Here is a 23,761-nt window from a genome sequence, read left to right as displayed (position 1 = left end):
GTTCCCTCTCCCTCCCCCCCCCCCCCCCCCCCCCCCTGCTTCCTTCTACCTTCTCTGCCAGATTGTGCTTGCTCCAAGCCAAAGGCTAACCAGTAAGCTAACTGCTTATCACTAGAGATGCACCAATGTATCGGCACCAATAAAAGGAAAATTGGCATTATCAGCAGTCGGCTTTTTTTGGACAATGTGGCTGATAATGTCACCGACAAATGCCACATGCATGCACACAGCCGCAGTATGTACATGGCGAGGAATGCAGCCTGCCAGCCTGGAGAGCAGCATCCAGCTGGTAAGTCTGTGGAGGGGAAGGGGCATGCGGGGGGCAGATCACGGCCCCCATGATGAGGGAGGGAGCAGGGGCAGAGCAGGAGCTGGCACTTCCCAGCTGGGACGGGGAGGTGTCTGGGGTGGAGTCGCAGGTGGCTTGTCTGGGGTGGCAGGCAGTGGGGTGGTTCCCTGCCCTGCACACACCCCTAGGGGAGGCATGGAGGGGAGGGGCATGTGCCCCCCCTCCCCCCCAGACTCATGTGTGGGGTGAAGACAGGCTGCCCACTGTGGGCTCAGGGGCAGAGGCTGCGCTGACTTCTTCCCCGCAGGGTGAGGTTGAGCCCAGGGCTGTGCTCAGGGCAGGGCAGGCGGTGGTGGTGGAGCTCAGAGGAGGGGTTATGGGGGAGTTATGGCAAACTTTGGGGTGGCTGCAGCTTACCCTGTAGCCCTCGCTCCTAACGCCTCCACCACCCACCCTGAGCTCTGCCCCAACCCAGCCCCCCACCAGGAAGAAACCAGTGAAGCCCCTAGCCCTGAGCCTACAGTGGGCAGCCTGCCTTTGCCCCACACACAAATCTGGGGGGCACATGGGCCCATGTCTCCCCAGGGGTGCATGCAGGGCAGGGAGCTGCCCCCCCAACCCACCCTCAGCTCCATGCTGTGCTCCACCTCGCCCCAGCTGGGCAGCTACTACCCCAGCCCCACTCCCTCCCTCACTGTGGGGGCCTTGATCTACACCCCCCCATGCCCTTTCCCCTCCCCACAGGCTTATCTGTAGGGTGCTGCTCTCCAAGCTGCTGGGCTGCATATCAGTAATTAGATCATTATTGGCCAATATGGCTGGTTAATACTTGGCCATTGGTATCAACCGAAAAAATCTTTATCAGTGCACCCCTAGTTATCACTGCACTTATAAGTGCATAGTTAACTATTTAACCTTTCATATCCATTCTCTGTATGAAGTACCTGCTTTGGTATGACCTTCTTTCCACACTAACGCAAAAATGGAATTTACTTGCAGTCCGTACAAACAGCTACCAAATGATTTCTAGCAGTGTGACCATCTGTGCCTCATTTCTACTTTCAGTTAGGGCAGTGATTCTGCAGGACCCTAGGGTACCTTGTGATCCTTTTAAGGGTGATATGGGGTGCTACATAATGTTAGCACTGTTTAGGTGTGCAAACAAGATTCACAAAATAATCCTAGAGATTTCGAATAGGAATCCTTGTGTAACAAGCATTCTGATAGGCTATGAGCTTTCTGAGTTGATTGCAAAAAAAGAATTGTTCTATCCTTCTGTAGTCAAAAATGTGTGGAAACTAAGAGCTGGCATTTTCCAAGGTGTTCCTTGAGCCTTGTAAGATTGGGAACCACTGACTTTCGGAATTTCGGAGATCATAGCCATTTTTTTTTTTTTTCCAAGCCAGTTGAATATGCTTATTAAAGTTAGGGGCTTAGAACAAGAGGCACTTCCAGGCATCAAGAGAGTTGGTTTAGGTAGGTTGGACAATGTACCTCACTCTCTTGATCAGAAAAACATTTTATTTCGGTGCTCAAGAGCAGGGTGTATGGCATAGTTTCATAGTTGGTAGGGTCAGAAGGGACCTGAGCAGATGATCAAGTCTGACCTCCTGCCATGGGCAGGAAACAGTGCTGGGGTCAAACGACCACGGCAAGGTGATTATCTAGCCTCCTTTTGAAGACCCCCAGAGTAGGAGCGAGCACCACTTCCCTTGGAAGTTGGTTCCAGATCCTAGCCGCCCTGACTGTGAAGTAGTGCTTCCTGATGTCCAGCCTGAACCTACTCTCAGTCAACTTATGGCCATTATTCCTAGTTACTCCTGCTAGTGCTTGGAGGGGAACAGGGTCTCCCATTTCCCACTGGTCCCCCTTGGTAAGTTTATAGACGGCCACCAGATCCCCTCTCAGCCTTCTCTTGTGGAGGCTGAGCAAATTCAGGTCCCGTAGTCTCTCCTCATAGGGCCTGCCCTGCTGCCCCCTGATCATGCGAGTGGCCCTCCTTTGGACCTTCTCAATGCTGTCCACATCCCTCCTGAAGTGCGGTACCCAGAACTGGACGCAGTACTCCAACTGCAGCCTGACCAATAGGTCCAAGGAGGTGATCCTCCCCCTCTGCTCATGTTGCATATGTGGATACATGACAAGATGCAGTTAGCCTTACTGACTGTGTCCTCACACTGGCGGCCCATGTTCATCTTGGAATCAATAATGACTCTAAGATCCTTTTCTGCCTCTGTGCTGATGAGAAGGGAGTTCCCCAGCCTGTAGGTATGCTGCTAATTCTACCTCCCCAAGTGCAGTACCTTGCACTTGTCAGTATTGAATTTTTCATCTGCCCACCTTTTTAACCTGCCCAGATCTAGTTTTAGCCTGTCCCTCCCTTCTAACGTGCCCACTTCTCCCCATAACTTAGTGTCAGCCATGAACTTGAACAAGGTGCTTTTCACACCCTCGTCCAAGTTGCCGATGAAGATGTTGAACAGTGCAGGCCCGAGGACCGAGCCTTGGGGAACCCCACTGCCCCCATCCCTCCAGGTCAAAAATGACCCGTCCACCACCACTCTCTGGGTGCAGCCCTCCAGCCAATTTGCGACCCATGTGACTGTAGGCGTCGACGCCACAGTCGCCTAATTTTTTAATGAGAATGGGGTGAGAGAGAGTGTCAAAGGCCTTCCTAAAGTCCAGAAAGACTACGTCCACCGCGACACCTGCATCCAAGGATTTTATGACCTGGTCGTAGAAGGCAACCAAGCTGGTCTGCCAGGACCTGCCTCTAATGAACCCATGTTGATTGCCCCTAAGCATAATCTCCCCTGGTGGTCCCTTACAGATGTGTTCTTGGATAATTTTCTCAAAGAACTTCCCCAAGACCGAGATAAGACTAATGGGCCTATAGTTTCCTGGGTCCTCCTTCCTTCCTTTTTTGAAAATGAGGACCACATTGGCCCTTTTCCAATCCTCTGGCACCTTGCCAGAGCACCATGAGTGCTTGTAGAGCTGTGTCAGGGGTCCTGCAATGGCCTCTGCCAATTCCCTCAGCATCCTTGGGTGGAGGTCATCTGGACCTGCTGATTTGAAGATGTCCAGTCCCACCAGAAATTCCCTGACTAGGTCCTCTCTGACCCTGGGCCTGGCTGTGCCTCTCCTGAGTTCATCTGGGATCCTGGTGGGGGGGATGTCCTGGTCCCTGCTCAGAAATATGGAGACAAAGAATTTGTTAAAGAGGTCAGCTTTATCATCTGGTGCAACCATCAGATTGCCAAGCGTGTCCTGCAGGGGCCCCACGTTACCCAGTGCCTTCTTTTTACTCCCTATGTATTTAAAAAAGGGCATCTTGTTGTAGTGATGTGGAGAAATTGTATAGTCAGAAGATGGAGTGAATACAACTTTACAGCAGTGTTTCTTTAATCACTCTCTCACTTCTCTGGTATCCATAATTATATGAAACTTAATCTAGCAAGCAAAGTATTTTAATCAAAGATTTTTTTTTTTTAATTCATACTAGTTTTTTGAAGTAGGAAAGTGGCAGCAAAATTATATCTTTATCTCTATAAAATGTTTTTGTTTTATTGAGTTCAAGCAAACATCGATAATGTTTGAAATTTGGCTGGAAAATAGAGAGTGCATGAATTTGGAGGAGGTGGGGAGGAGAAGTGTTCCCTCAACAAAACTGTGTGTGTTAAATTTATGAACTAAGCATGTATATCCCCCCACACACGCACACAAATGTATTGCTTTCTTTCCTAATATGAGACCCAGGATGTGTGTGCAATGAACTACAAATAATTTTTCAGAAGGTGACATCCTGTTGTACTCACCTGCAAGCATTAATATCTGCATATGCAAGTTGGCCACCCCTGTTCTATTCTGTGGCACACTTGCCACAAGTGGCATAGGCTGGCTCTGTGGCATGCGGCTGATCAGGGAGGAGATAGGTGTCACAGCAGCAGATAGGGCTGGGGGCAGAAAGCAGAGGAGGATACTGGGCAGGGAGCACAGAGTAAGGAGCAGAAAGCAGAGCAGCAGATTGGCCAGAGGAAGGGGATCCAAATGCTGCTTGGGAAGGGTGTGGGGCTAATTTGTGATATACATGCCAGAAAGATTGGCCCCCATTGTGGGGGGCCACTGTCCACATCCAAACATATGGGTAGTTTTAATGCTTGAAAAGTGTAGTCAAAAGGTAGTATGTGTACACACAATAGTAGAAGAGGAGGCTAACTCCTCATTGAAGAACAGATATTCAGCTAGGTCTAACAGAAGTGAAAGTTCTGTAGGACGTAAGAGTTCTCACAGACCCAAACTATAACACCTTACCATTACAGGATATAAAATGAGCACCCAATTTCCTTGGCCTGTTCAGAGCTTCATCTCAAGTTTCAGAGGTATAAGTTACCAACTTCCTTCAGTAGTATGCCTTTCAACACTGCCTTTAAAATGTTGTATTGTTTTCTACTTCTAACATTTCAAAATAAGAGAGGCCCTTCTAATTTAACTGCTGTGTGACTTCAGAGCAGGACTTGTGTGTTTTTGTTTTTTTAAGCCTTCCCCGTTGCTGATGCCAGATAAGCAATGGAATAAAGGCTGAGCTAGACAGAACACTGACAACATTCAATTTGATAATCTTGGTTAAAAATTAGTGCTGTAGAGTTTCTGAGTCATCAGTCCATCAGGAGTAATAATAAGCACACACGTATCTGAGTGCATCACTGTTCTTAAATGTGGAATCGGTTTTGGAGTCGACTCAGAATATTTCAGATAAGTCTTCTAGTCAGGCATGTTTCATGAATGATCTCTCATTATGGAAGAAGACTTGAAATCCTATTATTTGGATTTTTTAACTCCTATTTATTCTAAGAGCCTGTAGAATACAGCTGTTTAAAGGCTCAAAAATAGACTTGTTCTCTTACTAGCTACAGAATGCACTATGATGTCTTGAGATGCATTGTGTTGTTTCATGAAGTGCCCCCTGGACCTCGTTATGGTGGTGCTTGTCATCTTGTGTAGTGTGAGAATGTAAGAAGAGCATAAATTACCGAGGATAAGAGCAATGTCCTGTTGTTTAAATGTACTTTTTTAGGACTATGACATGTGGGGTTGTGACAGAACTTAAGGGTGTCTATGCATGTTCTCCAATGTGTTCTAATTAGAATATATTGGACCAGACTTGATTAATTATTGAGTGTCTTTTAGTTAAAGTGCCCCTGCAGCCATTTTGAAACACGGGATGCTGCATACACGTGATGTTGTGGCATTTTAATTGGAGCGGCCATCCAGGAGCTGCTCTAATTAAAAACGCCTCCCACCCCCCACCCAGAGCATGTGTATAGACACCCTAAGATGAAAATTTGCTATATAATGTGAAATGTTGCCTTAAAGTCATTACTCAATTCAAGTCAAGCTCAACATAATCATAATAATTATTTCCTAAAACAATCTTTAATTTTGGTTTTGTGTTGTTTTGTTTTTTCATCCTTCAGATTTGAATATCCTGAATCAAAATGCCTCAGCAGAGAGAGCTAGAAATGTCCTAGCTCTGGAGACTTCTCCCACAGAACTGGTGGGAGAACAAGCAGCTTGCCAACCCGCACCAGTCCATCCAAGTGCCATCAATTTCTCCCTAAAACAATGGGGTACTGAGATCAAGTGAGTGTTGCCTTCATATTTTATGGTAGTATAAGGGTGATGTAGCTTTGCTGGTCTACAAATTATGTAAGAGGCAAGGATTTCTGAGAATGATACCTTGTATTAACCCACTTGTGTATTTGGGATAGATTGAGCATGTTAATAAGTTTGCTCATCACCTGACCTGAAGAAAAAGGTTTTGCTTTTGAAAACTTGACTGTATCTCAACTACTGAGTTGGTCCAATTTCACTTTAAGAAATTTATGGCGCTTGCATTTCCTTCACGTGAGAATTATACTTGTTTCCCACCAAATGCTTAGAGATTCAACGAGATGCTGGCATACTGCAGTCATATAAGAAACTAATAAAAACTTTTTAAAAATAGCTAGATAATCGAAAAAAAATAATGATCAGTCTGTTGTCCAAGTAGAGGGGAGGGTGTCCCATTTACAGGCCATTGAGGCAGTGACGACAGGATTCCTCTATTTCTTTAGCCTCAGCATGAGAGGGAAGTGATGTGATCAGCATCCTGCTCATGAATGGCATGTGCCGCCGGCGGCTGGGGGAGCATGGCTGCGCCAGCAGTGGCAGGAGCCTGGTGACGGTGAGCAGGGAGCTCCCACAGACGCCACCGGCACTGTCAGCGGGGGTAGCAAGCGCTGAGCATGGGTCAGTGACCACCTGCGAGCGCCACTGGCAGCGTCGGCAGTGGCCTGGGGTGATCATGGACTGCCCACAAGCTCGGGGAATCGGGCAGGGGGATGGGTGGGTGCAGGCACAGCAGGGCATAGCCTCCACTACCGCACCTGCATCCTGCACCCCCCGTGCCAGCTGGCAAGCAGTAACGGTGCCCGTGCCGGCTGGCAAACAGTGGCAGCGCTACCATGCCCACATCAGTGCTGGGAGCAGGGACTCTGTCCTGTCACCACTTGCCAGCCAGCGCAGGGGGGGCAGGATGTGGGCGCGGCAGTGCTGGGAGTGGGAGCTATGCCCTGCTGCCACTTGCCCCCTTCCACCCGGAGCGAGCTGCACTTGCATCACATCCCTGCGATGGCTGGGCAAGTGGCAGCAGGGCAGAGCCCCCACTCCAAGTGCTGCCACACCCACATCCTGTACCTCCCTGTCCCCCTCCCCAAGTAACTTGCCCTCCTGCCTCGGCTGGGCACCTTGTCCCAGCCCCAATTCCTCCAACCCCAACAGATTTACCAGCTGGAGGCAGCAGTGTCAGCTGCCTGTTTAGTCTATGGCCGAATCTCTGAAGCAGCACCAAATCTTTCAGATTTGATTTGGCTGAATGGAATCGGGACGATGATTTGAATCTCTGAATCAAATCACTGTCTTCCGAATCGGCCGAATCCAAAGTGAATACTTGCCGCTTCGCACGGGCCTACTACTCAGTAGATGTCTGGGTGGGCCTCAGAGGAAATGATGAGTAGAAAACCACTACTCTCACCTGGGATTAAACCCAGGTTCTTATAGTCCATAGCCAGTTGCCTTACAAACTGAGCTGTGCATCTCCCCTGTTGTCCAAGTACCTCTTGAAACAATTTGTACCTACTGATGTTATTAATGTAGAAAATGCAATTGGAGATAGCCAGAAAAGTTACTGACATATGGAAGGGGAGAAGAACCAAATCCTGTCAAACACCATGAGTCTGAGCTCAGGCTACAAAGCCATTACATGAATCCAGGAACTATAGAGAGCCAATCCCAGACTGATGCCTGACACTGTCAAGCAGTTAAACACTCTGTTTCATATCTCCTTTTTGTAAAACAGGATAATAATTATTTGATTCAGAGTGGTGTGTTATTTACTGGCTAATTAATGCTTATACATTTTTTTAGATGAAAATCTTTATAAGTATTTCAAGGTCATGATAAATATGCTAAACTTACTGTGCTCCAGAGTGGTGTCCTTGAATGTTGCACTGCTCTGGGCAGATTGCCTCCTGCTCCAGAACCCATATAGCTGCATTTCTGTAGCACCATGGACAGCCTTGAGTGGCAGTGGCACTCAGAGGCCTGGATTCCTAATAGGAGTCCCTTTCTCTGATCCACCTAGTAGTATACTCTGAGCATGCTAATAAGTTTGCTCATTACCATCAGGTGGTGGTGACTGGCTGATATGGATGATATAAAATGGTGGCTCATATCAGAAGTTGTTTTGTCAATATCGATACACAAATATTGAATTAGTGCCATGGGCTCAGTTAGTACTATAAGTAAAAGGAAGGCATGTAATTTCTCGCTTTAGTTAGTTTGGCTGTGATACTCAAATCCATGAAACAAAGTGAAAGTAAAGCTACAGTAATACAGTTGCATTTGTCTGCATTCATACAGTAATAAATCTTCATATTGAATAAAATTGCAATGGAGTAGGAAGATGTAAAATGAAATAATTGCAGATTGGGTTAATGGAGAACATTGTGGTGATTTCAGGTAAAATACTATGCCTCAGAACTGTTGTTAGGAGTCGCACAAAGAGAACAATAGTATTTATAGGACTACATTAATATAGGTGGGTTTAGTAGCTCTGCTGTATGCAACTTTAGCAACTTGCACTGTAAACTCTGTTTCCAATTGTTTAATTTTTGTCAGACTAGCTGAAATTTTTAATCCTGCTGTCTGCTTCAGGCTGAAGTGGCTAAAATTGTTTGGCTACTGACACTGAGCCTAGAGAAGTTTACATTTTGCCCATGTTGGAACTCCTGATTCTTTTTAAATGCTCTAGTACAGTGGGAACCAACTGTTTTGTGGTAGATGTGCCACAAATTCTCCTTGCACCCTTCACAAGTACCACTCTAATCCCCTTCCCCTGCCCAAACAAGGTGCTCTGCTTTCTGCCCTGTGCTTCTTGCCCAGTCTACTGGTTTTTCTGCACCTTCCCCTATCTGTCACTATGCTGCCTGTCTGATTCCCTCTCCGATCTGCCATGTGCCCCACACACCCAGGCTGCCTGTGCTACTTGTAGCACATGTGCCACAAGTTGGCCACCACTGCTCTAGCGCATCCATTTTTATTTACTTTTTTTTTTTCCTCTTCGGAGTAGAGATGCCAAAATTGACAGCAGAGTGTGGTCTTTGAGTCAGGTATGTGGTTTTTGCCTTCACTATGAAAATCTGTGCAAACTTGGCCCTGTATAAAACCTTTGAGAACATCTTGTGCTTGTGCTCGTTAGAAACTGATAGTTTAACAGCTAGAAGCTGTAAAAACTCAATCCACAATGAGCTGTCATAACTCCTAGTGCTAATTATATTAGTGCATTTGCTCCCTCCATACAACTGTTGTGCATGTTCCCACAGCCTGGGCTGGAAACCAAGTTGGACTTTCTCAAGTGGCACACTCATTCAGGCCCCTTATCATGATATATCTTTAATTACAAGACTGTTTCCACCCCACCCCACTCTCTACTGGACCCTGCCTCATTCAATGAAACAGATGCAAAGTACCCAATTAATAAAGAAACGATTCATTAATGAAGCAGGGGTTCTTGAGACAACAGCCTCTTTAACATGAGCCTGATTGATTCCAGACCACTCCATCTTGAGCTCTGAAGAAGGCAAGGGTCTTGTTTTAAAAAAAAGTATGTATTGGTGCTGTCTAATGGCACAAGAATGTCTATGCAAAAGGGGCACTGAGGTTACACTGGCAACCTCACTGGCATTTCCTGCCATATGAGTGCTTGACTTTGCTAGCAGAACAGTGCTCTTAACATCATTCTTTGGATGCAGTGCAGAACTCAGATTAGTTGTGTGGATTTCTGCATACAGGGTGCTGACAAATTCAGATCCTGAAGGGGTAATTAGTTGTATCTTCATAATAAACTTTAAAAATCCAAATAAAAATCAAGTTAGAATGATTAAAACTGGGCTTATTTCTACTTTTACTGTAAGAGATGGTGAGAACAAGACAACATTCCAAGTGATCCACAATTTTATAAAATACATTGGTTTGCAGTTGTTTTCATTTTAGGTAGTTGAGGGATGCAGAGAATACTTACCAAGACTATTTCATTTGCATAGGGTTTCCTGAGTTCTTATCAGTTTTATCTGTGTGCCTTCAACTCTGAGCCTTGTTAGAAAGGTAGGATTAGTCCCATTGTAGAGAGAATGAACTGGGACTCAGAGCTCAGAGAATTTATCAAGGATTTTGGAAGAAATCTGGCAGTTTTGAATACCTACATTTGCTACAAGACTAAACTTTCTCTGCACCAGAATTTAATGATAGATTTGTATATTTATCTTTGTGATGGAACATTTAACGTAGAATTATGATCTGTTTGACAGCATGGAAATGGCTGTTATAATATCTTTATTTACTTTGAGCAACAGGAGGAAAACGATTCTAAAGGGATGAAGCGTGTATGTTATGTGAGAAGTGTATTGTATGGACATACTAATTGCTCTTGGTGAAGCTGGAAGATGTGTTTTCACTTTGAAACTGTTTTCATCTTTTAAAACGATTAAAAACCAAGTGGCACAAATAAAGGTCTGGCCTGAATAGTCTTTCCTCAATGCTCACAACTCCCTGAGGCTTTGTTTGTGTAGAGTTCAGCATGTTTAGAAGCACGTACTGTAATAACCCACAACTTATGTAATTTCATGATGGGATTTCAAAACAAAATAGAGTAGTTTTAAATATAGAATGAGCTGGAAGATCATTTTTTTTTGAACTTTCACATAGTTTGTGTAACTATATATAAATATTATTTAAAAGGAAAAACACTGGTTCAGACTCTACAAACCTTAAGTCCTGTGATATGTTTTAGATCGGTTTCAGTAGGGTGAAAAAAAAAAATGACTTCAGTGCGTATGAGAGAGGAATTCAACCAGCTGTACAATTTTGTCATTAATGGTAAGTACTGAAGTTATGCTGTCTGTATCCTCAAATAAGTACCTTCTGGAGAGAGTGTTCAGAAGCTGAATACTTGCTATGATGATGGATACAGAAGTATTTGAAGACCAATTTTTTTTAGAGTTCATTTTGCGTATTTTTTTTCTTGCCTCCATTCTAAACAGAAAAACGACTGTATTGCTCTTGAAATGCGGGAATTTGAAACTTGCATCCTCCAACAACAGAGCACTTACAGAATAGCTGCTGAGAGAAAGTGGAGCTCTTTCCTCTTGTGAAAAAAGAAAATCACAATTCCTTGCCAGATGTCGGTGGGTTTTGTGATGTAGATTCTTGTCTCCTATGAACTATTTGAACACCATGAACTTCCCTCCACATAGATGGACATCATAGAGCCTAAAAACCTGAGTTGCACTTGAATTTAGACTCTTTGCCATAGATGAATCAGACAGACCCAGATATACCTGGGTATATCAAGACCTAAGGTTGAGGAGGACAGGGTTAGAGTGCTGCTGGAGGGGCTGGACGTGTTCAAGTCAGCAGGTCCAGATGCTCTCCACCCGAGGGTGTTGAGAGAGCTAGCAGGGGTTCTTGGTGGGCCCTTGGCACGGCTTTACGAGTGCTCGTGGTGCTCGGGCCAGGTGCCAGATGATTGGAAGATAGCCAATATGGTCCCCATCTTTAAGAAAGGGAGGACCCGGGCAACTATAGGCCTGTCAGTCTTACCTCAATCCTGGGGAAACTCTTTGAGAAGATCATCAAGGAGCACATCTGTGACGGGCCGGCATCGGGGATGATGCTCAAGGGCAACCAGCACGGTTTCATTAGGGGCAGGTCATGTCAGACCAACCTGATTGCCTTTTACAATCAGGTCACAAAAGCATTGGATGCATGTGTCACCGTGAATGTAGTCTTTCTGGACTTCAGCAAGGCCTTTGACACTGTCTCCCACCCCATCCTCGTTAAAAAACTAGGCGACTGTGGCATCGATGCCTACACGGTCAGATGGATTGCAAATTGGCTGAAGAGTCGTACTCGGAGGGTGGTGGTGGACGGGTCATATTCGTCCTGGGAGGAAGTGGGCAGTGGAGTCCCCCAGGGCTCAGTCCTTGGGCCCGCACTGTTCAATTTCTTTATCAGCGATTTGGACGATGGGTTGAAAAGCAACCTGTTCAAATTTGCTGATGATACCAAAATTTGGGGTGAGGTGGGCATGCTAGTAGGGAGGGAAAGACTGCAGAAAGACCTGGCTAGGTTGCAAGGGTAGGCTAACAAAAACAGGATGCGTTTCAATATGGACAAGTGCAGGGTGCTGCACTTGGGCAGTAGTAACCAGCAGCACACTTATAAGATGGGGAAACTCCCTTCTTGAGAGCACGGAGGCAGAAAGGGATCTTGGAGTCATCATTGACTCCAAGATGAACATGGGCCGACAATGCGAGGTCACGGTCGTGCTTCCTATTGTGCATCCACAGGTGCATCTCAAGTAGGGCCAAGGAGGTGATCCTCCCCCTCTATGCTGGTCAGGCCACAGCTGGAGTACTGTGTCCAGTTCTGGGCACCCCACTTCAAGAGGAATGTGGACAACATTGAGAGGGTCCAGAGGAGGGCCACCCACATAATCCGGGGACAGCAGGGCAGAGCCTACAATGAGAGACTACAGGACCTGAACCTGTTCAGCCTTCACAAGAGAAGGCTGAGGGGGGGATAAACTCACTAGGGGGGACCAGAAGGGTTTGGGGGAGACCTTGTTTCCCCTAGTGCACCCTGGGGTAACAAGGAATAACAGCCACAAGTTTTTGGAAAGTAGGTTTAGATTAGACATCTGTAAGAACTACTTCAGTTAGGGCGGCTAGGATCTGGAACCAACTTCCAAGGGAAGTGGTGCTGGCTCCTACCCTGGGGGTCTTTAAGAAGCGGCTCAATGCCTACCTGGCTGGGGTCATTTGAGTCCAGTTTTCCTCCTGCCCAGGCAGGGGGTCGGACTTGAAGATCTACAAGGTCCCTTCCAACCCTACTTCTGTGCTTCTATGATACAGAAACAAGTGTTTGAAAAAGATTGCTGACAAAATACATATTGATATCAAATCTTGGTCAGTTTTGAAAATCAGCTGCTCCTTGCTTTATGAATTATTAAATTGTGGTTTAAAAAACTGTAAAATAATGTTAGTTAAGCAACTTAATTATTTTATTCTAGGCTGGAGCTGAGCTGGAATTATAGGTATTGTGATAGATGGACAATGCATTGCATCACTGAGATCAGATAGGATTTCTTGTAAAACTTGAGGGAAGGATTGGCAAACAGGCAAATAGTCTTAATAGTGAGTTGTGTGTGGTTAAATATACACTGCAAGTCATTCAGTTTGGTATTGCTTTAAGTTAAAAGGAAGGGGGAGTGGCTCTTGGGGTGGGAAGAGAATGTAGGTGTGCTTGGCATAGAAAGGGGATGGAAGCATCTATAGATTCTCCATCTTTAAAGATTGGGAGGAAAACCCAGAAAATGTAATCAGCTAAACGCATCTGAGAAGTTAGTTGTTTCTTAAATACAATTATGTTATTTTAGACTTGCGCAGCACCACTGAATCCTGGATTCAGAGTGCTTGGAAACGTTTTTTGAAGTGCTCTTGGTTTAGACCTTTCTGGCAACAAGGCTGCTACAGCATAAAATCTTTTGTTTACTCGTATACAAAATAAGTTGCTCTTCCTACAAAGCTAAAAAAAAAAAAAAAAAATGCGCCCTAGAGCTTGCCTCTGAAATTCCATTGCAAATCACTTTGCAGAATTCAACACTAGTATGAAGATGACTGAGCAGGCCATCCTCAACGTCTGTGCAACTACAATAGCATGATTTCTTGAATAACATAAATTCAGTATATGATATTATGATACATGAACAATTTAACTTCTGTACCTACTATTCTGTTGAACTCTCAGCAGTTTTCCTGAAGCTGTAACGTAAGAAACCAAATAGTAAGTAGATATTTTTAAAGGCTACATAATATGTTGCCAGAACACATGGATAAACCCAGAGCAGCATATGAAAAGATCTCCTGCATCTCGGTCCTTGCATCACATATGTTCTGGACTTCCAGCAAGCTACTCAGTGCTGTCATTTGAATACAAGTGACAGAAATAAGGCAATACCATGTCCTAATACTAAAAGTTGATATTTGTGTTATAGGACTTAAATTTTGCTTTCTTCATCTAAATTCTGATCAACAGAGATCTGTAGGCTACATCTTGTAACAAAGATCTGTATGCTGTATCGAAGGCTGTATCTTGAACTTTCACATAGTTTTTTTTGTAGCTATATATAAATATTATTTAAAAGGAAAAACACTTTCAAATTCTGGTTCCATTATTGAAGGCTTACTTGTTTAAGGTCTACATGTACGACGTGAACTATACTTTGTAGAGTAGAGTCAATTATCCAGACTAATTGGGGCCAAAATGTATTCATAAATTCAGATTTACAGTTAATGAAACCCATTAAGGTAACATGTACATTTATATATAAACATGTTCTCAATGTGATTATTTCATTTCTCATCTCAGTTATTAAAAGTTATCTTTTCTTTTAGTCACTCCTCTTCCCACTGCCACCTGACTGTATTGGTTGGCAGCATGTCTTACATTTAGATGACTGATTTTCTAATGTATTAAAAATGAACACACACACAAACTGGTTGTGTCAGTGTAGTTACAATTTATTTATTTCACAGGAATTCAATGTCTTCCTTAAGACCTGGAAAAGGGAACAATGAAAACCGTAAAAGTGTATTTTATACTAACGAAGAGTGGGAGATGTTAGATCCAACTCCAAAGGACTTGGAGGAATCAATGGCACTGGAAGAAAAGAGAAGGCACTTACTTGAAGGAAATAGAGGTACAGACTGATTCTTTTCCTGTTAATCTCTTATAGTAAAATAGCTGTGTTGTCAGGAAAAAATATGGAATTCAGTCTCAGGTTTTTTGCTAAGGAAGTTTGGGTGTCTCTATATGTATGCCTTCCTGTATGTAAAATCTCATTTAGGATGTATTCTGAGGTTTCTAACAGTTTGGCTATAGCACTGTATTCCAAGGGTGTGTTTGTGACAAAAGTATACATACGACTCATTGTCATTGACTTGGTGCGCAGGTTTTATCTATTTTGCATAAAGGTGTAGGGCTGCAAGCAGAAAGAGAAAAATCAAGATCTTGTTTCAAATCAGTCACTCATAGTTGAATTTGCTTCAGATTCCAAAATGGACAATTATCAGCCTGAAGATTGCTACCTGAGGAAGGAAAAAGATGTAGGGGTAGGATTGCATCTGTATTTGAGTCGGTTCTTAGTCGTATAATATTTACAATAAGTTCATACAAACATAAACAGTTCCTTAGGATCTCTTCAGTTGGTGCAAAGAATTACATAATGAGATGGAAAGAATCCTTCTGTCTAAACATAGGACCCTTATACAGTAAAAGCTGTGTTAACCGGCATTTTACTACCTGGAATACTCTATTATCCGGCATGCACGTGAAGTATTTCTTGGGCGGTGGGGGGAGGCAGTGGGGGTGATGACAGTGGCTCCCTTCTGCGGGCCACACAGGCACTGCCCAGCTGGTCAGAGGGGAGGGAGGAGTTTGCATGTGGTGGCCACTGTCGCCACTGCGTTAATTCCAATAACCGGAAGTTTTAAATACCCAGCACCCTCCTTACCCCACTCATGCTGGATAGCAAAGCTTTTACTGTACTGTGCAAAACACTAGTAGCTTAGCTGGAATTCTGAACTGGTGTATTTCTATTCCAGTTTTACTTGAATAATAGGGCCATAGCTCTTCAAACTGGAAGTAATCACAATTGATAGCCAGTGTTAATTTGCTTTCATGGCAAAATAAACTTAGTGGCTTGGAATGTCTGTTATTTTGTATAACAAATGTGTAAAATTCTGTTCAGTTCAACCAATGTCTTATTTAATGAGTCTCATTTCAATCCATCTAGCTTTAATGGGCATATTTTTAAAGAAATTTTGATTGCACTGACATTTTCTCTAATAAATGAAATGATCTAGACAAATTGTCTCTCTCAGGAGTGAGTAGCTCAGCCTTTTTATTTGATTTTGGACGCATTCCACAAAAAGCAAGACGCCCATTAAAAGACATGATTGGATCAAGCAGAAACCGGAATAGCAGCGACTCCTCTCCAACTGAGTGGTCTTCTGGTAATGGCAACAAACTAGTTTCTGAAATGCAACTGAAGTTTCAGAGCCAGCAAGAAGAGTTGGAAAGGTTAAAGAAAGATCTGTCAAGCCAAAAGGTAATCAAGTTTTTGGACAAGGGGCACCAATGCAATAATAGACCTGATAACAAGGAGAGTAAATTCATCCTTTTAACCATTTACTTTAATTAGTTGCTGGTTGTTACTAAGCAGCAGTGCTGAATGCACATGTGCATAAGAGTCTAAGAATAAGAGGTCAAGACGTTTTTTCTGTCTGGAAAAGATTACAATCCTAAGCAAACTCTTAATTTGCATAGAGTTCAACTGCCACTCTTTCATCTTTTCATATCTTGCTGAAACTAGTGTGCTTGCCAGCATCCCTGTGTGTAATTAAAGACATTATCAATTTTATCTGCAGTTCCCCAAAGAACACTTGCTTTTGGATGTATCTTCTGCTTCTCTAGTTTGTATCTATAATCCCTACTTTTATTTTAAATGAGTATTACCACTGGGATATAATACATCATGATAAAAGGATTCATCAATCTCCACGAAGGACGGAGCCATACACTGTTGCCTCTTTGCTCACAATTTGTAGAAGAAAGATCATGAGAGGATTCTACTTGTATATTCCTGTTTGAAGGCTTGTGGAGGGAAAAGACTAATCCAATTAAGAGAGACTTTCACTTGCATCTGAAAATGGTCATCACTTCTTACTGAAGTTGGTTCCATTTTCTAAATCTGGCTCTAGTAACAATTTTTACTTCTACATGCACAAGTCTCCATAAACAGCTGGAAGTGATGTTGGTCCAGATAGATATAGTTTTTCCCCCAATAACCTGGAAATCTTATCTTTCAGGTACTTAGGGCTACTCCAGTTGAAGGACTTGAGTATCCAGCCAGAAATATAGAATTAGATTCTGTATTTTCTGGGAGCCAAGCATGAAAAATGTATACTAATAGAAACTCATGGGATTAAGCAAATTTTACATTATGTGCAAGTTTCTTTTTAATTCTCATCCAGAAATGCATCAACACTGTCCTTTTAAAAAACAAAAATATCAGGCTAGAGTCAGTCTTTTCTGAAAGAAAATATTTTAAGAATCTTTTTTGTGAAAGGTAATTTTATGAGACTATCAGCGTCAGCCTATCTGTGACCACATTTCTAACTAATCAGTTTAGTACTGACTTCCGTCTTGGGCAGAACAACCTGGTGTGTGGGTCTTGAACTGGTCTCTTTAGCAGTCACACAAGTTGAGGCTCTTGGGAACAAACAAATAATTAAAGAAGGGTACCAGAACTGAGGGAAGGAGAAAGATGACTGAATCTTTACTACCTGCTGCATGGGAAGCTCTTCTATCAAAATTTGTAGGTTTTCTGGAAACTTCTCATAAGAAGCACAGCTTTGACATTGATGCATATAGTCACAAGTCTCTCTTTACCTGCTTTTATTCTAGGGAATAAAATTTAATTTGCCAGTTGTCTTGGGACCCTTGGTTCAAACTAAGCATATGTCCACAAGTCTCCAAATTGCTGTGGACTTTCAGGTGCATTGTCATTAGGTTCCAAAAGATTCATTCGTTCCTGCATCTGTCATCATAGTCTGCAGGGAAGTAACAACTTAATTTCTCTCTCTTACCCTCCCGTCTTTGCAGATACTTATGGGGATCCATTTCTCTGCTCCAGGCTTATGGTAGTTGATTTTTGTAATGAGAAAGGTGGTAATCTATACCAGGGATATTTCTAGTGAGTAGTGAGCTCACTTTGCTTTCTTCAGGGTTTATCAGTGATCTGGAACAAGAGGAATATCATCCCTTGGCTTTCAGCAAGTGGCAAGAGTGAGTTTTCAGACTTTCAGATGCAAGTCCAAGTGTCTTAAGAAATGAACCAGTGTAAATTTTCAATCTCTTTGTATATCCTAACTGGCTTTACTTAGCATGCACTACTGTTTCAATGCTGATCCCAAGCTTTCTGCACAGTAATTGCTTTTTGAGCTTGGAATTAAATAGTAAAACTTCCTGCTGGCAAGGTTGGGATTTTTCCTTCCAGAGTAAATAACTGTTTTAACTTTGTCAGGTCAGCCGGGTGGGGAAGAGAACCTAGTGTTAAAGGGTTTTCACACTTCCAGGGCTGAGGATTGCAGGTGGTTTTAAAGAAAAAATTACATTTCTGCAAAATAAGCTTAGGTAACAAGTCTTTGCCAATAGAATTCTTCAAGACTTTCTATGAAGACCAGAATAACTCTTCCTTTCTTTTGGCAAGGTAGTTTAATCATTTGCATTTGCCTTCTCTTCAGGGATTTCTAAACGAACCCTAAAAAATTTCTTAGCTATAGCACACATCTGAAGTATAAAAGGAAAGCGTACTGGTGTGTTTTGCCCTTTTTCCACCTCTGAGTTTTGGAATGAAGCTCTCTTGCATCTTGTTGAAATCCATAGTCTGTTAAGATTTTTCTCTTAACAAGCTGAGTTTCATCCCTTGTTACTTAATGGACCACAGCTGTCACATCCTGTTTCTAAGTCTGTCACTCACTACAGGTTGTGGTCTTTCACTTGGCTCAGTGGAGAGGTTTTAAGACTGTCATGATCAAGATGAGTATCTAAACTCATTTAGAATTAGTGCTGTTTGCTTTAGCAAAGCCACTAATTTTATTCCAGTTGTCAATTCATGTAAAGCATTTGAGGGCTTTCAAGTAATTATATTTTATTATGTAGTAATGTCTTCTTTTTTCCTCCCTTCTTTCATTTATTTATTTCTTTTCAGGAACTTGTGCGGCTTTTGCAGCAGACTGTCCGGTCTTCCCAATATGATAACTATTTTGCAAGCCATCTTTGTGATGGCGTTCCGAAAGACAAATTAGAGCTGCTACACCAAAAAGATGGTCAGATCTTAGGTTTCAACAACCAACTTGAAAAGTTAAATCTGGAAAAAGATAGTCTCCAACAAGAAGTTAAGAATCTGAAGTGTAAAGTTGGAGAACTCAATGAGCAGCTGGGTATGTTAATGGAAACCATTCAAGCCAAAGATGAAGTGATCATGAAACTGTCTCGTCAACTCAGTGATTGTGAAGACAATCCATCCTCCCAAAGTGGAATTACTAATTCTTCCATGTCTTCTTCTACTAATAAGGAACTACAGGAGTTGGACAAACTAAAAGTAAGAGCAATGTCTCTCTTTTAGGGTAGAGAAATCCCTAGTCCCTATAAAATGTTTCACATTAGGATATTCTACCTGGGGAGAACACTAAAACCAGCAGTGTTGTTCTGAGCTAGTGAATGTTAGGAGGCTTTTTCTGTTTCCAGTGAGGATTGGGATTTGCTTGTAGGCCTCTTCTATAGCTGTGTAATTTCATAGCCACGAGATTTCTGGTTGGTCTTTGCTACTACCTGTAGTAGCACAGCATTACCCGGTTTCCAGTAGTACTGAAAAAAGTTATTGGTATGGAAGAAGTGCTGTGGTAATCAAGGGAATGGGAAAGAGCTAGGTGCAAAAGAAAATATAAAGGAATGGCAGAAGAGACAAATGGAAAAAGTCAGTCCATGGGATAAATGAGAGCAGCAACTCAGTGGAGGAAAGGGGAAGAAATCCTCTCTAGAATGGAAGAAAGCTCTCTGAGGTAAGAGGAAGAAGACTAATTATATTTAGAATTAACAGTACTTGTCCTGTTGCTAGTGACCCACTGCTTCTAATTTTGTATGATGTTAGAGTGTTTTCAGGGGTGTACTTGGTAGCCGTGTTGGTCTGAGACAAAAAGACATACAAAAAAACTAGAACTCTTGGTTCCAAAATGATACCTTTTATTAGACCAACTGGAAAATGGCAAGAAAATTGTCCTTTTCTGCAAGCGTTCAGGATCAAAGTCCCTGAAACATGGAAGATGCCGAATTTCAGCTGTTTTGGATTTTAAACTTCATTGCAGAACAAAAAGGAAGTTGTTTTTTTTTTTTTCCCTTCGTCAGGCTCTGGGAAAAGCGTAGATGGTACAAGATGGTAAAAAGTCCCCATAGGTAGGAAATAAACTTTGTTTTTGCACAGAGGCAGAACAACAAGGTTTTTTTTTTACCTCCCTGCCTGCCAGCTGACACCTCCAGGGAAGGAATTCTACCTGATCAACACATCAAAGAGCTACTCAACACAGCTCACAAAGACACTCTCATGGTCCCAGAGGGACAGACTTCCATCTTCAGCTCCCTCTGTGCAAAAATGAAGTTTATTTCCTACCAATGGGGACATTTTATTATCTTGTACCATCTACACTTTTCCCAGAGCCTGATGAAGAGACTTTGATCCTGAAAGCTTGCAGAAAAGGACAGTTTTCTTGCCGTTTTCTAGTTGGTCTAATAAAAGGTATAATTTTGGAACTAAGAGTTCTAGTTTTTTGTATGTCAGAGTGTCTTCAAGCATTTTGATAGCTTCCTAAACTACCATTTAAAAGCACTGGCTTGTCATTGGGTAAGGGCTGCTGTCTAAATTGATTGAAGTGGTTAAAAAAAAAAGTTTCAGGTGTTATGACAAAAGAGAAAAAAGTGGGTATAGCAGAAGAAGAATGCTTGGAGAATGTATCTTTCTCTACCTCATCCCACAACGTTGAGCTTTAGTACTTGCAACTAGGAATATTAGAAGTTGCCCAAGATGTGTATTTTCATGGTGGCTATCATGGTGGCATTTCTTGAACCCATTCCTACAAACTCATCCTGGGGATCTTGCCTCACCTTGCCTTACATCTGAGAACATAAGTTTTTTGTGTTTGTTTTGTAAGCCTGGAGAGTTTCTGGTTGGTGATATTTAAATGACTAGATCTATGATCATTACTTCTCGAGTGTTCTCTTGTACACTTTCTAGGAGAATTTTGCTACATAGAAGTATTAATATTTAGACTTATGATTTTTCCTTTTTACCAACAGGACAATCTTCAAGGTTACAAAACCCAGAATAAATTTTTAAACAAGGAGATTTTGGAACTTTCTGCTCTACGAAGAAATGCAGAAGCAAGGGAGAGAGAATTAATGGCAAAGGTTAGACTAAAAGCTTGTTTACCTGTTTTGGAAGTGCCTTTAAACAGACATTGAGAGATGGTGAAACACTGAAAATGATCCTTTTTCTACTAGGAACTGCACAGCCACCTTCTGTTCAAGAATTTTACTGTGTGTGTGCACGCACGCACATGCCCACAATATATGTATTTATACTGCATAATGTTGAACTTTTCCCAAGAAATTTCAGTCTGCTATGAGAGTAGAGCAGTAATTATATATACTGACAACTATCAGAGGAATTTTACCTACATGTTTCATTCTAATTGATCTCTTTGAACTGTTGTCATGCGTGAAGCTAAGTAAACTATTGCACTTTTTAGCTCAACACTCAATTTTTGAGCACCATAATATACATTTCCATGCACAAAGCTGTGTTTCTTTCTTTTTTGTTGTGTTCCGGTTACAGATCCTGAAATACAGTTGTATTTGCAGTTTTATGCTACATGCCACATCAAGTATGTGTTAATCTTGGTGCATAAATGCTTTCATAAGCTATGTTGGTGCATATTGATGTGGAGTATGTTCGTGTATAGGTAGGTGGGTAGAGAATGTGAATACATGTGGTCAAAGTGGGTTGCTTGGGGCCAGGTAGGCATGTAAATGCACATGAACGTTGGTTATTTAAGCAGGGTGTCCCTAGGTATGGGGAAGCCTTGCAGAATTTGGATGTTTTACCTGCAGTTTCTGTGATTGTTGTAGCCAGGTCTAGGGGCTAAGGTGTCTAGGAGCAGTGGAAGTATGGGGTTAACTGCTGCACTCTGAAGGGGGGCAGTTTCTGGAAGAATGTACTCCTCACTTGACATCGTCCTGGTTAGTGTTGTTTCGTTATTACGTCCCTGATCTATCAGAGAACATACTCGTTTAAAGTTGTGCAGTATTTGGTTATAAGGTTGTTTGGCCTCTGCTTGCTAGTAGGTAACTACTGTGACATAATTGGATTCGCTTAACATCGTTTCACTTAGTTGCATTTTTCAAGAACATAACTATGATGTTAAGCGAGGAGTAGCTATATTTTAAAATTTGAAGTTCTCTGCCTTTTGCAGGCTTGAAATTTATTTAATTGGTATCTCTTTGTTCATACATTATATATGCATAATCCTCAACCGCCCTTAAAAGTCATTTGTATTAGTTTGTTTGTTCTTTTTAAATATGGTTGGAGCTGCAGCTCATAAAGGGGTAAATGGATTTGGCTCAAATGTTCAAATCAAAAGAACACTTATTTTCCACAGAAACTTGAGTGTTTTAAAAAAGTACCTTCCTAGTAGAAGTGAGCATATGGTATTCATAGTACCACAATGGGGAAAAAAATCTAGAACTCTTACTATATGAATGGCTTTGAAGATCTTGTTGCACAAAACTGTTTTCAGGTTGCAAATTTTGTGTGTCTTAAATCTTTTAGACTTTGTGGTTATTGAGCAAGTATTGAGTAATGCTTAATGTGATATTTATTTTTTGTAAATATTTGTTTCAAAAGAGTGTAGTAATTGTATCTTCTTCTTTGTAGTATTCTAGCCTGGAGGCTAAGCTGTGTCAGATAGAAAGTAAATACTTGATCTTGCTTCAAGAAATGAAGACTCCTGTTTGCTCTGAAGAGCGAAGCCCTACCCGTGATGTTATTGCCCAGTTGCTGGAAGATGCCTTGAAAGTGGACAGCAGTGAGCAACCAGAACAAGCTTTCTTTAAACCTCACTTGGTCAGGTAAATCTTGAGGCCACTTAGAAGGGGAAAAATAGCTGAGGGCTTATTTCATATCTAATAAATTCATTGTAGAGGGTCCGTTCTGTTCTTAGGGAAAGTGCAGGCAATAGAGCTTAAGTAGGAAACTTAATCTGTATTAAAGGTATATTAAAAACATCAGGAGGATGAACATGCAGTCCTTTCTCATCCTCTACCACTTAACCATCAAACTATACTTTTTCCGACTTTTCACTCTTGACTCGTGTGTATTGGTGGGTCAGTTTCTAACATGCAAATGAGTAGCAGTGAAAGATCTATATATAAGCAGATATCTACTTGAGCATTATTACATCAGTGAAATCACATAGTGGCCTTGTGAGCATGTGTGTGGAGGTTTCCTATTAATGCACATGAGTGGGTACAAAAGGAAGCAACAGCAAAATTATCCAGTATTTTTTAACTACCAAATACAGGACAACCTGGCCCTAGGTTTCTGAGAATTTCCAGAGTGCAAACATTTTATAGAAACTGTTTTCTCTCTCTCTCTCTTTACAGTGAATATGATATTTATGGGTTCCAGACAGTCCCAGAGGATGATGAGGAAGAGAAACTAGTAGCAAAAGTGCGAGCCTTGGATCTGAAATCCATTTCTCTTACTGAAAACAAAGAGATTTCCACGGGGGTAAAATGGGAAAACTATTTTGCAAGCACAATGAACAGAGAGATGGTACGCATTCCAGAACTGAAGAATCTTATCCGTGCTGGAATTCCCCATGACCATCGTTCCAAGATGTGGAAGTGGTGCATCAACCTCCATGTTAAAAAATTCAAGGACGGCACTGATCCTGGGTATTTCCAAACCCTGCTTCAGAATGCCCTTGAAAAACAAAATCCTGCATCCAAACAAATAGAGCTGGATCTCTTGCGAACTTTGCCAAACAACAAGCACTACTCTTCACCTACTTCTGAAGGGATCCAGAAACTGCGAAATGTGCTGCTAGCCTTTTCATGGAGAAACCCTGATATAGGTTATTGCCAAGGTCTTAACAGGTGTGAATTAACATGCAAAATTCAAGGGTTGTGTAGTGA

At 42.3% G+C, this 23,761-nt stretch overlaps 1 protein-coding gene across 6 annotated transcripts in view; it reads left to right on the top strand.

Annotated features, from left to right (window-relative positions):
* Window positions 1-23,761, top strand: part of TBC1D2B (TBC1 domain family member 2B) — a 113,893-nt gene that overhangs the window by 77,213 nt on the left and 12,919 nt on the right. For 3 of the 6 annotated variants that reach the window (XM_025208375.1, XM_025208376.1, XM_025208377.1), the window contains exons 3-9: window positions 5,767-5,932; window positions 14,485-14,648; window positions 15,814-16,058; window positions 18,723-19,115; window positions 20,864-20,974; window positions 22,500-22,693; window positions 23,228-23,722. In XM_025208375.1, coding sequence (XP_025064160.1) covers window positions 5,767-5,932; window positions 14,485-14,648; window positions 15,814-16,058; window positions 18,723-19,115; window positions 20,864-20,974; window positions 22,500-22,693; window positions 23,228-23,722 — 1,768 coding nt within the window. Of the gene's footprint in view, window positions 1-5,766; window positions 5,933-14,484; window positions 14,649-15,813; window positions 16,059-18,722; window positions 19,116-20,863; window positions 20,975-22,499; window positions 22,694-23,227; window positions 23,723-23,761 lie in introns of those variants that run through there. The other 3 variants (XM_006027213.3, XM_006027211.3, XM_025208379.1) reach the window with 3 other exon arrangements.

The sequence above is a fragment of the Alligator sinensis genome, unplaced genomic scaffold, assembly GCF_000455745.1.
Source record: "Alligator sinensis unplaced genomic scaffold, ASM45574v1 scaffold954_1, whole genome shotgun sequence".
NCBI lineage: Eukaryota > Metazoa > Chordata > Crocodylia > Alligatoridae > Alligator > Alligator sinensis.
This window is presented reverse-complemented; position numbering and strand designations above follow the sequence as displayed.